The sequence below is a fragment of the Cynocephalus volans genome, chromosome 5 (genome assembly GCF_027409185.1).
Source record: "Cynocephalus volans isolate mCynVol1 chromosome 5, mCynVol1.pri, whole genome shotgun sequence".
Lineage (NCBI taxonomy): Eukaryota > Metazoa > Chordata > Mammalia > Dermoptera > Cynocephalidae > Cynocephalus > Cynocephalus volans.
The window spans coordinates 117,717,406-117,731,404 of NC_084464.1; the positions used below are offsets into that span (position 1 = coordinate 117,717,406).

General features: G+C 35.5%; 2 protein-coding genes across 3 annotated transcripts in view; one reads left to right on the top strand and one right to left on the bottom strand.

Annotated features, from left to right (window-relative positions):
- Positions 1-13,999, top strand: part of NT5DC1 (5'-nucleotidase domain containing 1) — a 135,742-nt gene that overhangs the window by 10,764 nt on the left and 110,979 nt on the right. Inside the window, exons 5-6 of one of the 2 annotated variants that reach the window (XM_063097835.1) lie at positions 315-394; positions 1,830-1,911. In XM_063097835.1, coding sequence (XP_062953905.1) covers positions 315-394; positions 1,830-1,911 — 162 coding nt within the window. The remainder of the gene's footprint in view (positions 1-314; positions 395-1,829; positions 1,912-13,999) is intronic. The other variant, XM_063097836.1, reaches the window with a different exon arrangement.
- Positions 3,970-10,215, bottom strand: COL10A1 (collagen type X alpha 1 chain). Its single transcript, XM_063098420.1, has 2 exons — positions 10,062-10,215; positions 3,970-5,858 (listed from the first exon to the last, which is right to left on the bottom strand). Exons 1-2 carry the CDS (start codon positions 10,213-10,215, stop codon positions 3,970-3,972), a joined length of 2,043 nt encoding a protein of 680 aa, XP_062954490.1.

The window sequence follows — 13,999 nt, forward strand, 5'->3', positions numbered from 1 at the left end:
TGTAGTTTTCTCATGTTCCATTTTATATTTGGGGTACAGTCTGTTTTTACTTTTTACATTTTTTTTTTTACTCAAGTATTTTTGAGTAAAATGCTTAACTTATTGATATCATATTTTATCTTTCTTGTAGTGCCCCCAAGCTTAAACCTTCCTTAAAATATGATGATACCCTGTAATGGTGCCATTTTGAATTGAAATGGAGGCTCCTACAAATAATTAGAACAAAGTCCAGTGTCTCTTCGTCCAAGTTTCTGTGTATTCCACATACGTGAGGTATTAATTTGTTTCCAATTTAAAATTTTGTTATTTTTTAGGAAAGTATTATTTTTACGATAACTACTTTGACCTGCCAGGAGCTCTTCTATGTGCCAGGGTGGTGGACTCTTTAACAAAGGTCAGTAGGGACTCATTTTAAAAAACTATGATATGTATTTAGTCATAAATCAGAGAACTTAATTATATATGACTTTTGAGTTGTGATTTTACTTAGTGTTCTTTTTGTGGTTTTAGAGGTGATGGAGGAAGAAAAACATGGCAAATTGATCAAAACATTTTTGGAAAATTAAATAGCAGTGACCATTTTTTTCCCAGGGAAAATAAACCTGTTGTCCAGCAGGGGGTGCAAAAGTCTAGAAAAAAAATACAGAACTTACATCTGGAAAAAAGTATTTTCTTCAGTAGAATAAATAAATAGTTTCATTAGCAGAATAAAAAAAGTATAAGTAATTAAGAAAATTCCATGTGTCTTTAAGCGGTCTAAATAATATAAAACCAAAAATGAGGTGAGATTTTAAAATTCATTATTGTGAGCATAGTTTGTACTATGTGTCAAGATTAAATAGATCTCTGGTTTTATCAGTTTATACTTATAACTTAAGACCTTGTGAACATAACTGGGTTTACATGTCAGAATCACTTTTTTTTTTTTTTTTTTTTTTGCATATGTTGGCTTTTAAAATCACTATTATGTTTATCATAGAGCACAGGTAATGGTTTATTTTTGAGTGAGAATTACAGTCGTGTTTGTGAAAGTTTCTGTTGAGGAATAGTTTTGGTATGTTTGTAGAAGTTTTTATTGACATGAGATAGAGTTAGTCTATCATTGCATAGTTACAAGCAAAACGTGTCAGTCTTTAAATATTTCATAGTTTGTATACTTAGATACAAATATCTAGTAGTCTGTCTTTGTTAAGATAGGAGGACACTGGTTAATGTTTCCAAGAAAGCACAAGATTATAGAGTTACATGTTTTAATGCAATCTTTATTTGCTTTCTGGTTTTTAAAAAAAATCTCAATAAAAATAATTTACATTCTGGATTTGGAACCTCATTCATCTCTCCTATGGATACTGCTGCTCTTTTTTATTGAAATTTGGGTTAAGTGTGCACTGTATTCTGAAGTAGCCAGTTTTGGGGAATTTAGAACTTCAGGCTATTTAATAGCTCCTTTGATGCTATTGTACATTAATTAACACATTCTTATATCTCAGAAACTATATAACATTGTAAATTTGCCTATGTGTTTAAAATATTCTCTAATTTTTTGACTTTTAATGAGTGGAAATTTTTATTCTGTTTGAGCTATATGAGCTATTTTAATATTTAGTGATATGTATGCATATATATAGCAGTGATTTTCGTGAAAGATTTCTGTTTCTAAAATCACGTTTAGGAGAATGAGAACTTTCTTAATCTACTATATTTTTGAAGACATAAATCTCTATCTTAGAATGCAGTAACATTGCATTTATTTGCCAGCATTTTACACTATGCTTAAAAACAGAATTAATGTATTTGTTACATTTGGATTTTTTTTTTTTTTTTTTTAGCAGAATGGTCAAAAAACATTTGATTTTTGGAAAGATATAGTTGCTGCTATACAACACAATTATAAAATGTCAGCTTTTAATGGTGAGTAACATGAAGAGAGGCTTCCTAATAGATGTTTGTTAAATGCTGTGTGTCTGGTGAATTATAGATGTTACCTATTTTTCTGTGTTCCTTAATTAGGATTTAATTTAATCTTAAATATGGCTGTAATGTTGGTTCTACTTACATTTTAAGGGGTTCTTTTATTCAAGTCTGTTTCATGACAGTAATTGCCAAGTGTCTGAGTTGTGCTGTTAAACTTTTACATGCCTGCCAATAGGATTGTTCTGGGAGTTCCCCAGAATTCAGTTTCCAGGTTTGCTATATCATGGTTTGGGAATGAGGGTTGGTGACACTTGTAACCATTAGTGTAATAGTTTCAGGCAGTTGGGCAAAGTGCCTGCCTGTGGAAATTGCATTCTTGTTACCTAAGGAATAGGAGTGGCTGAGTCAGTATGGAGGTACAGATATTGCCACCGTTGAGCCCAGGCTTTTACATTTCCATTCACAAGTTTTCTTGAGTTACACAAAGTTTACTTCTAAGGAATAAATAGATGTCTGTATGTTACAGTGACTTGAACCAGACTGCCCTGATTCAATTAGTGGGCTGATGGGTGCTCAAGAGTGGTATTTTCAGCTTAGAAAAATGTTGCTTTTTGATCAACATAAAAATTGTTTGCTTTCCTTCTAATGTAATTCAAGCCATCAAAATAACTTTAAATATTGTGACTAAAAATGTCAAGACAATAAATAGTAACTGCAGAATATTTGTTCGAACTACATATATCTGTGCCACCTGCTTCCTTCCCTCTGGGAAGAAAATCACTGTTTTGAGGTGATTGTCTCATCTTTCTATGCCCACTCAGTTGCATGTGGCTTTGTGGGTGGCTTTTCACAGTCCATGCTGAGTGCCTGGTTGTATGGGAATGCCCACCCCCAATAGAGGGACATAATCATGACAATTGTAAAAGCCACCCACCACTTTATTGTTTTACTTTTTAACTTTGTAAAATGAAAAGCCTTAAAAGAATGGTTGTGCATAATGAATTGTTGCTTTCAAGTAAATTCAGAATAAAATCTATTGATGTTATTTTATTGCATTGTACATAAGGAGTAGGTAAAACATTTTATGCTTTAGTGAAGCACAGCTTAAAAGTTTTAAACAGCAATGTAAACATACAGTACAGAGCATAAATAAATAATGTCTTCATTTCTATTCAGATTTTGAAACCCTTGAAGTTAATTATAATTTCACTGGAATGGGAGGCACAAGGTATATATGCAAATATTCTGTAAATCCACAAAGTCATATTACGTAAGATTCAGTAAGGAATTAAAGATATCAAATTAATCACACTTGTGTTAAATAAATAAGAATAGGTCAGGCACCTGTTTCCAAGTTGTGCCAGGTATATAGAAAACTCTGCAATCACAGAAAAGTTTGAAAATGTTCATGACTAAAGCACCTTGCATTTCGGATTAATTTTAACACAGTATTTTTGTTTTTTATGAGTATTTTTTAAAAAGTATATATGCACCTATATAATTGAATAGATCTTGATGAAAGGGACTGTACAAGCCCTGGAGTAATGCACCATCAGAAATATCTTAGGGTATACAGTATCTTTTAAATTTGAATATTCAAGTATTTAAGCTCTAGAAAATTTTATGATACCTCCTGAATATTTCCAAGAAATTCTCATATTGGTTATTAGAAACAGGCTTATTTTAAAAGTAAATGCTGAGTTTCTGAAATCAAATTTAACATAATTTAGAGTCCTATTTCTTTTTTTGTGATAGTTTTATTGTTTTAATTTAGGACTTTTATGGTGAAATTTTTAAATATTGAAGGAGTTCATAGAAAACCTTAAAGGGCTTTAGGACTGCTGACTAAAAGTTTGAGAGGCCTTCACATATGGTTTACCATTGCTGCTTACTCTCTCAGGGGGAACATTTGTTGGCCTTAAAGGTCAAATCTGTATTTTAGAAAATTTACTCACATTTTTTTCAGCCTACGTTCATATGCATTTTGTGGGGTGGGGTGGAGTTGGGTAATGCCTTTTCAAGCGGAAGATTTAGATCAGCTCAGTGGAACTGTGCTCACATTGGAGCCACCAAGAATCCTGAGAAAGAGGAGTGGACGTACTCAGAAGAGTACAGGCCATTCGACTCGCCATTGGGCAGCTGGAGCCACACCTGGTCATTTTCTGTGAGATCAATGACGGCGCTCCCTGAAGCCTGATCCAAGTAGCCTTTGATGTATTCATCATAGGTGTACATCACTGGGGTGCCGTTCTTATATAGGCCTACCCATGCATGAGTCCCTTTCACATGCACGTGGTAGGAGAAATAGTATATTCCTGGTACCCTACATGTAAAGATTCCAGTTCTTGGGTCATAATGCTGTTGCCTGTTATACAAAATCTTATCAAATGGGATGGGAGCACCTATTGCTGGGTAAGCTTTGGAGAGAATAACAGTAAAAGCAGACACAGGCATTCCTGTTACTCCCTGGTTGGCACTAACAAGAGGCATCCCAGAAAGACTGGGCCTTTGGCCTGCCTTTATAAAGCCTTCGGGCATGAATGCTTGGCCTGGTGGACCTGGTGGCCCTGGGGGTCCTGGGAGGCCAGGCTTACCAGCGTGGCCTCTTGGACCTGGAAGCCCTGGTGGCCCAGTGGGTCCATTCAGGCCCTTAGTTGCTATGCCAGCTGGGCCAGGAGGGCCTGGATTCCCTGGATCCCCTTTAGATCCAGGGAATCCTGGAATGCCTGGTGGTCCAATGGGGCCTCTGACGCCTGGTATTCCAGGGGCACCTCTTGGACCAGCCTCACCATTATGTCCAGGCACTCCCTTAGCTCCTGCTGGGCCCACAGGGCCTAGGAGACCAGGAGATCCTCTAACTCCAGGGTCACCTTTGGGGCCTGGTAACCCTGGGTTACCCTTAGGACCATTGAGACCTGGTTCTCCTGGGTACCCTGGTTTTCCATCTAATCCAGGGGAACCCCTTTCTCCCTTAGCACCAGGGTATCCTGCAGGCCCAACTGGCCCTGCCTCACCTTTAGGGCCTGGGATACCATCATTGCCTGGGGTGCCTTTTGGTCCTTGGGGTCCCATATTTCCAGGGGGTCCAGTCAGACCTGGCTCCCCAGGATGACCCACTGGCCCTTGTTCTCCTTTGGCTCCTGGACCACCTGGAAGGCCGGCAGGTCCTCTTTGTCCCTTCAGCCCTGGCAAGCCAGGTTTCCCAAAACCAGGAGCCCCTGGGAGCCCAGCTATTCCCGGGGCCCCAGGATGACCTTTTATCCCTGGAATCCCTGGCTGGCCTGGGGCTCCAGTGGTTCCTGGCTTTCCAATGCCTTCTGGTCCTTGTTCTCCAGGAGGACCTTGGGGACCTGGTGGGCCAGTTGGTCCCCTCTCTCCAGGAAAACCCCGATCACCTTTGATTCCTGGCTGTCCTGGAAATCCATTTTCACCTCTTTTTCCCACTCCGGGAGGACCAGTTGGTCCCATGGGACCCAGAGGGCCTGGAAGGCCCCTCTCACCTTGGCGGCCAGGAGCACCATATCCCATTTCCCCTTTCTGTCCATTCACACCAGGGACTCCTGGTGCGCCCTTTTCTCCAGGAAAACCCCTGGGCCCTGGGGCTCCTGGAGGTCCCTGTTGTCCAGGTTTTCCTGACACAGAAATTCCAGCCGGGCCAGGGATTCCAGGTGGCCCTGGTGGGCCCCGGGGTCCTGGTAAACCAGCTGGTCCAATTTCTCCTTTTGGTCCATATGGTCCTCTCTCCCCTGGTTTTCCTGGGAGTCCTGGTAAACCTGGCTTGCCAGTGGTCGATGGTCCCGGTGGTCCTGGCAACCCTGGCTCTCCTTGGAGTCCAGGACTTCCATAGCCTGGTTTTCCTGGTGGTCCAGAAGGTCCTGGGTGTCCTCGAGGTCCAGCGGGGCCTGGTGGCCCAGGAATACCTTGCTCACCTCTTACTGGTATACCTAAAAGATACACCCCATACACCCACCCCAGACAGGGATGGTTAGTAATGTTAGGTATAATCATTGTTTCTCAAAATATAAATCAAAACAGGACACTGCAGTGTCATTCATTCCATGTGGGCCGACCAGTCTTAAATGGTTTGGATGATACATTTTATATCGTTCTAAAAAATACTGCTAGAGAGGTTTTCTCAAAACCATGGCTACTATAATACTTTTTTCACATCCTAATGAGCCATGAAAATGAGCTGGGATTGAAGAACTCCTCTAGACTAATAGTTCAGTGGAGGTAAATTTATCTCAGTTGTTTTGGGAAAATCATCTATGTACAAAGGAAAGGGGGAAAAAAGATGTTTGACAGAAAAGCAAGAAAAAAACAAGTGCAGAATAAATTAGAAGATGTTTATGAACTATAACAAATTTTCCTCACAAAAGCTGTGCTATAAGACATAAATGAGAAATGGAATTAATTCTAATTTATATCTGCCATGGCCCTGCTGAGCATGGTTTAGATTTAGGTTGATTTGTTTTCAACCTCAGTATATAGTGTGAGCTCTTATACTCTCCATTATTGACTTAACATTGAAACCAAGAATGAGAGAATTAGACATAATGGGTAAGGTACATATAATAGTATTAAAGTGCTCATTTAAATGCAAATAAGCATTGTTTAATTTCATAGGGCTCTGGGTTCATTTGACCATAATTCTTCTCCGAATATACTAAACTCAACTCAAAATTCACTTAGTGTCTGTGATATGAAAAGTGCTATTGGGCCACAAGTGTGGGGAAAGCATAGGATGTGTCCTGTAGGGATGACAGTCACAAATGGAGTAAAACAAGTGTGCATGCAATGAGTGCTTTAGAAAGTGTCTAAGGGCTGCTTTGGTCTTTCAAAGGTGGAATGTAACAGGGCATCGTGGGCATTAGGATATAACATTAGGAAAGTATTATGTCAGTCTTTTGGCAGTAATCATCATAAACATCTGCATAAAATATTCTTTATTTCTCAGAGAAATTCTTTAATAGCTAGCAAAGTGATAATAAACTTACATATGATTTGTAATATCTATTTGCAGAATTTATGTTAAAATTATTTTGTAGATTTAGTAGATGTCACAGTAATCACAGTTGTTGAATAGTTTGGCCAAAACCCTGAAAATGATTTATAGCTATGGCTTGAGCCGCATCTTTTTTTGAAAAAAAAAAAAAAAGGTTTATATACTTAAACTCTTAACTAAATCTTTAATAGCTTAAAAATCAAAATGAAGAGTAAAGGAATATTAATGTTAAATGAATAGAAGTCAATTCTAAATAGCCTTTAAAAGTATATTTTTATGGATATAGTTCCCTTTAACTATTAGTTGTTGGTACAGTGTATTAAAATAAAAAAATCTCTCAAAATTAAAAATTAGTTAACTGGCATGTAAGAGGTTGTCAGCCAATAGTAGTTGCTAATATCATTCTCTTGAGTAGAGATGTTCCTTAGATTTGAAAAATATTTGGTGATAAATAAAATACAGAGCAAATCATTAAAATAGATTATGCTGAAATAGAAAAATAATTGTTTTAGACTTAAGTATCTTTATATTTTGTACTAATTAGAGTTATGTTTCAATTTGCATATATTTAATTATATATAGCTTTTTCCACGGATTTTCAGAAAATGACATCAGAAAAAAGACTATGAGAAAAATTAATTTGTGGAAAAGATTTCCATATATTAACAATCAATGTCATTGATTGACTTTAGTGTACATACATGATATATTTATATTTGTAAATGGATGTTGATACATCACAAATAGAATAGATAAATAAGGGATTTCTTAATGGTTTAGAATAAAATAGCATATTTTTTAAAATGCAAACTGTTTTTTTTTTGTTTCAGAATCTGATTATAAGGGTCATTTTCATATTAAAAATAATTGTCTTAGGTTAGAAATCTGTTTTACTTTACTGTTGAAATAAAGAAGAAAAACAAGTCTTATTGAAAACAACTGCAGTTAGCACCATTTGAAGCTAGAACTGCAATATCAGTGTGATCTTTGTCACTTTGAATGTTGCCCTAATGGGTCCTCAACCTCTCAGTGCAAGAAAGAATTTGACTTCTGCTAAATTCTTGAGGGGCAGTCCCTGCCTGTAGCTTGCCATCTGAAAAAAATTTTATTCATTCAAGATTAGTGTGACACAATCCTTAAGAAAAAATGACTAAGTTTTTTTAATGCCCACAAACTGAAATGGTGATGGGTTGTGTCAGAATGTGGCACCTGCATCTACCCAACAGCCATGGAATCCTTGCAGCACCATTTAGTGTGTTTTGGCTGAACTCTCTTTTACCCTGTGTGGAACAGATGTGCCTAGGAATTACATAGTAACTCTTTGAATTTGTTGCCAATTCAATGTTTTATTTGTTTGAGTTGTGGTCTTTTGTGTTCCTTACAATGCATTCATGCCTGCCAGTAGATGATAATGTATTTGGGTTTCTACCTTGTATTATCAAAAAGAGACCAATGTGGAATAGTTAAAATACAGCTTCAGAACTTTTCATTTGTTAACAAGATATTTTCATTTATTGTGCAAAAATAGTCAGTACATTAAGGTGGGAAAATAGGAATATATTTAGCTTTCTAAAAGTGGTGCATTTTATTTTTAATCCAAGACAGTTTATTATGGTGTTGGTAAGGTAGTCTTGGTAAGGTATAAAAAGTCTGACTTTGTGATGTGATCATAGAGATATTGAATCCAGTGCTGCTTGTCACAGCATTTTAAATCACATGTTGCTTCAAGTAGCAGGTTTCTTTTTATTTTATTCTTTCTGTTCTAGCTTTTATCTTTCTTTTACTTTATTTATATTTTAAAACATTCAAGAGTATGTGAACCTGTGCCTTTTTAAAAAAATATTAAGCTATCTTCCTTTCATGAAATATTTTAAATTTCATCTTTCTTCTCAAAAAGGCAATCTTATAAGTTTCATTTGCTCAGAATGGTTGTTCCCAAAAGCGTAATATTTAAAGTTTATGCGAATATCCCTAGGTTTATTTACAGGATAAAATATATAACAAAAATGAAAAATGTTATGGAAAAGAAATTTAAAGCCTATAATCAGTTTATATTATTTAGTAGATGTTTTATAGGCAGTTTGTATCAGATGCTGTTAAGTGGAATTAGTGAATATGAGACCTATTTGTTGCCCTTCTTTGGGGATCTCTTGTAATTTACTGATATTACCTTAGTACTCTTCACAGTGATCAAGAAAGCTGGACAGATAAGGAATACATTTAAGAAGAAAGTTAAAACTTATCTAAGGCTACTCCAGTAAATTAGTAATAGTAGAAGTAGAACTAGAAGTAGCAGAAGTAGTAGAATCAATAATAGTAGTAGTAATAGCAACATGTAAAGCATTTTATATGTATTGACTCATTTAAGCTTTCTACAGCCCTTTGAGATTGCTGTTCCTTGTTTTAAAAATGAGAAAACTAGGGCTCATAGAAGATAAATATCTTACCTGTGGTCACATAGCTACCACTTAGCAGTTAGCCTGTGCATTTAACCACTAAACTATAAAAATGTATAACTGATTATGAGAATTGCTACTTTACTTGCCTATTAAATTCATTTTAATAATGTTCATATTCATAATAAGTGGGGGGGGATCAGGTTTTATTTGGTAAGGCTGTTTTTTGTATGTAAGGATACTTCAGAAAGTTCATGGAAAGATTCGTATTATTCAGTTCTATTTTTCTGTGAACTTTTTGAAGAACCCTAGTATTTGTGGGCTAGTTGAATGGTTTTAAAAGTAAATGCTTAAGTATTTAGATATATAAATCTTCTACTCTCTTTGGACAATTAGCAATTATATTTCTGGGTTATGGGGAGTTATTCGTGCAAAAGCATCATTTGAGGGAAAAATCTCTACACATAAAAGATCTTAATATTCTTCAGGTATGTCTTTCTACTACTATACTTTCAGGTATATACTTCAGGTATGTACTTTTTGCTATACTTAATGTGTAAGGGATTTTAATATTCTTGAATAGACCTACTTTTCCACAAATCACTTTGGTATAATAATTTGGGCTAATCCAGGGGTTTGAGAATAATTTAGCACCAGACTTGAAAGCATTTTGTTAAAGAGACCGTTAAGACTGTAGAAAGCACCAACCAATTGATTAATAGAACAAAATATACAATTCAGTTTACCTTTACTCTTTATGGTGTAGGGAATGAAGAACTGTGTCTTGGTGTTGGGTGGTGGGCCTTTTATGCCTGTGGGTGTTTGGTATCGCTCAGCATAAAACCCTCCATAAACCAAGTTCAAGGACATTAGCAGCAAAAGGACTATTTGTGGCAGCATATTCTCAGGTGGATTCTGAAAAACAGAAAAGAACAATTTCATACAGCTTTGTTATTGACTTGTTTTATTTTTCTAATGTTGCATAGATGACTTCTTTATACAGTTGTCTATTTTTTAACCCTACCATGTATATTTTGAATATATTCCATAAATTAATGAGAGATAATTTTTTAGTTATGTGAATATGTGCCTTGGTTGTTTTTGGAAGTCGCATTCAAGTAAATAAAAATAAAGTGATTTACAAAGAAAAAAATATATAAATTATTATTGAATCTTTGTATTAAATAATTTAGGATGTTTGACAGCCTGAAATACTGAGTAGTTTCAAAATACACTGAAATTCATATTAGGACATAGTTGTACAATACAGTTTTATTAATATTGTCTTATAATAGTATAGTCTGATAAAAATAAAACTTTCTGAGTGCATTTTAGTAGAAAGCCATTTTTTAAAAATCACAAAAAGTCCAAATAGTTAATTTATTGAAGCTTGTTTCCAAGCCAGCCAACATGGAAGTCCAGTGAGCATCAATCATAGACTTACCTGGGTGCTGGGAGCTCCCAGAGATGGAGTCTTGGCAGCTTTCTGAGGCCTCCTGTGCCCATGTGAGCAGTGCAGAAGGTGCCCTCTCCAGAGCTGCCTTGTGGTATTTATACTATTTTGCCCTACTACATGATGTTAACCCTGAGTTTAAACTCCTCCCCTCAAAGGTGGTAAGCACTAATTATGGTGGAAAGTCCTATTGGGCAGGCATGCAAGATCAGGTTGGCCTTTTTCCTTGTTTTCTTATTGAAAAATAAACTCTTTGTCTTAAATATATATTAATAGTTTTAACCAAGTACCATCTCTTTCTGTAATTTTTTTTTAGAAGTTATTACTCCGGTGTTTAGGTTAGTTCATAATAGGATGATGATACCCCTTTTTTAATTTTGAAAAACACATTCTTGTGTTATTTGGTTGAAAATTTTGGTAGTATAGAAAAGTGGGGGAAGAATTCGTATGGTGGGGGGTAGATTTAAACCATCACTCAAAATTTTCAATTATTACCTAAAGACATCAATGTGCTCATTAATGTTTCTGATTGTTTATAAAAATAGCTTACTCCAATTCTCACTTATTTTTACGCTTGATAGAAAGAAACCAAATGGTGAAAATAGAGGTATGCTGTTTTGCATTTCAGGATGTAGGGGTTAGCCCTCAGAAGGTAATAAGAGAAATTTAAAATATTACACATTTTTGCGTATTAAATACTTAAAATTTTTCAGATAGAGTCAAGACATCTGCGAATTTGTTAGTAGAGTTAACAGTATAATTACTGTGATGAATTTAGATTCTTTATTTACAGCACTACACTATGTTTAGTAAGTGGCTTCAGATTTTCTTGCTTAAATTTGGATTTTACTTTAGAGTTGCAGTAGAGTTTGAAAAACTCTTAACTTGATAATCTCATATTATGTTTATTTACACAAGGTTGCTGTGTTCATTTTAGAAGGAAAAAATTCTTCAGACTTTGCTCAGCTTTTTAAAAAATATCATTGGCTTACTTTGCAATTTCCTTCAGGGATCTTGAATTACCGCAATTAGAAACTTTTTTTCTCAAAGGTGGATGTAAATGTTATCATTGTCAATTTCAATAGTTAGTATTCTCTTTAACAATGTTAGGAGACTCTTAAGATCAGTTTTCAGGATCCTAAAAAATCTAATAAAGACAGGAAGTTGAGAGCCTATATTTTGTATCTTAGTTTCATCATTTTGGATCTAAATCAAATCAACTGTATAAGTGAACTAGGTGAGAAGCAGAATTCCATATACAGGCACAGTTACATCATTTTTATACTTCTGCAGAATTAAAGTAGTATGGATTCAGGATTAATCAGTAATTGAAATAATTGAATGTTTGACCAGTAGATTAAAAAAGGGGGAGGGGTGTCCTTTTTGTTTTCTCTTCCCCCTCCCCTATAGGCAATTTTCTGTGTGTATTTTAAACAAAGCCCTCTATAGCACCTTGTAGATAACTCATCTTACTGCCTTTCTCCTAACTCTCACTTTTAAGCCTTTCTCTGATTGTCATATTAAAAAAAAATCTACATCATCATATATGTCTTTATATATTACTCATAGATACACATGAAATATGGCTTTTATATCAGTTCAGGTTAATAGGAGAATTGGAAAGTTTATATTCTAATCATTCTTTCATCATTTGGAAATTATGTATGAAATAGCTTCTGTAATTATAATATATACTCTACTGTCTCTGTAAGAGACCACAAAAGATAAGTGAGAGAAAACAGCTGCCTTCATTTGCTTATGGTTCATTGGGACAAGATTTTGAAAAAAACTAGGTGAGATAACATTATGTATGCTCTTGAATGCTAGGTTAAAGAATTTGTTTTGAAAGAAATTATTAGAAATACATATTTTAGTATTTTTGTGTGTATATATGTTTCCACACATGTACACACACATTCCTATTTGTTTTTAATTGAAACGGTTACCCTGTTAGTAATTATTAATGTGAATGTTCAGAGGATTAATTCTCAGCTCTCGATAATGTATTGCCGTGCACTGTGTAGGCCATCTTTTCATCTGTGGCTATTCCAACTGTCTAGGTGTCTATTTTTGCATAAAGACAATGAAAAATTTGGACTAGGTGGTTTCTAAGTTCCTTCCAGCTTTAAAATTAGATTATTCATGTGCTCGAAGTATTCTGCTGTTCCCTGTGGTCAGACGGTGGGGTAGGCTCCATTTAGTACTTATTAGAGACAAATAAAAATCCATACCAGGTGGTTGTATGCCCTCCTTTGGGGATATGTAAATATATGTGGGTATTTGTCATTCTGTATTCCCCTTTAGCTTTGGAAAATGTGGTGTCTTTATTAGATGAGCCTTTGACGTTCAACCCTTTTGGCAAATAGTGTACTTCTTTCAACACAAGGAATCTGACTACTGTTTGCTTTATTAGTCACATAAGAAGCACAGTCTCATCCAAAACAGATTGTAGAATCAGAATATTTTCTAGCCACACCCCACCCAATTGTGTATTTAAAACTATTTTTATTCTAGGTGTTTGTTTGTAGCTGTTCGAAGTGACTAGTCTGCGACTTTATGAAGGAAATTCATTCCACTTAAAGCAGAGAGTGGTGGTCTTTAAGCCCAATAACCTGAGTGATTTTTTAATACCAAATATGAATGATGTGTTTTGCACATCTAGCAGTGATCTGCTGTTAAGCCTGCTTATTTATTTGCACATCCCTTGATCATTCATTAATTTATGAATGTTTCTTGAATATTTCTTAAGTGTCAGGCATTGAGGTAAATACTGAGTGAATAATGCACATCCCATACCCTTAAGGTGTTTACACAGTGGTTCTCAGCCTCTTTTCTTCACTCCTGCATGACACAGTTCCTTCAATCTTTGAGGTTCTTTAAGATAGTGGTGGTTCAGAGACCATATTTCGAAAAAGCTTCTCAGATGATCATGATGGACTTCTAAGTCAGAATGTGTAGTTTGATATTAGCTTGTTAATATTCACTACATAATTTTTTGTTGTTTGTGTTCATAGGGTTTTTTTTAACTTTATTATAGAAAATTTTAGTCTTAGATAAAAGGGAGAATAGTTGCAATGAATGTCTATGTACCTATCACCCAACCCAAACACATCTCAACTCACTGTCATTCAATTCTCCTTCCATTCACCGCCCCCCCCCAAATTTTGAAGCAAATCCCATATATTGTACTAATTCACCTGTCACTATTTCAGTATATTTCTCCAGAAGATG

What these genes read in the sequence shown, in the direction of transcription:
- COL10A1 (XM_063098420.1), bottom strand. Translation starts at nt 10,215, where the DNA reads ATGCTGCCACAAATAGTCCTTTTGCTGCTAATGTCCTTGAACTTGGTT. An exon ending in CTACACCATAAAGAGTAAAG is followed by an intron (nt 5,859 to 10,061) that starts GTAAACTGAATT and finishes TGTATCTTTTAG; the next exon opens with GTATACCAGTAAGAGGTGAG.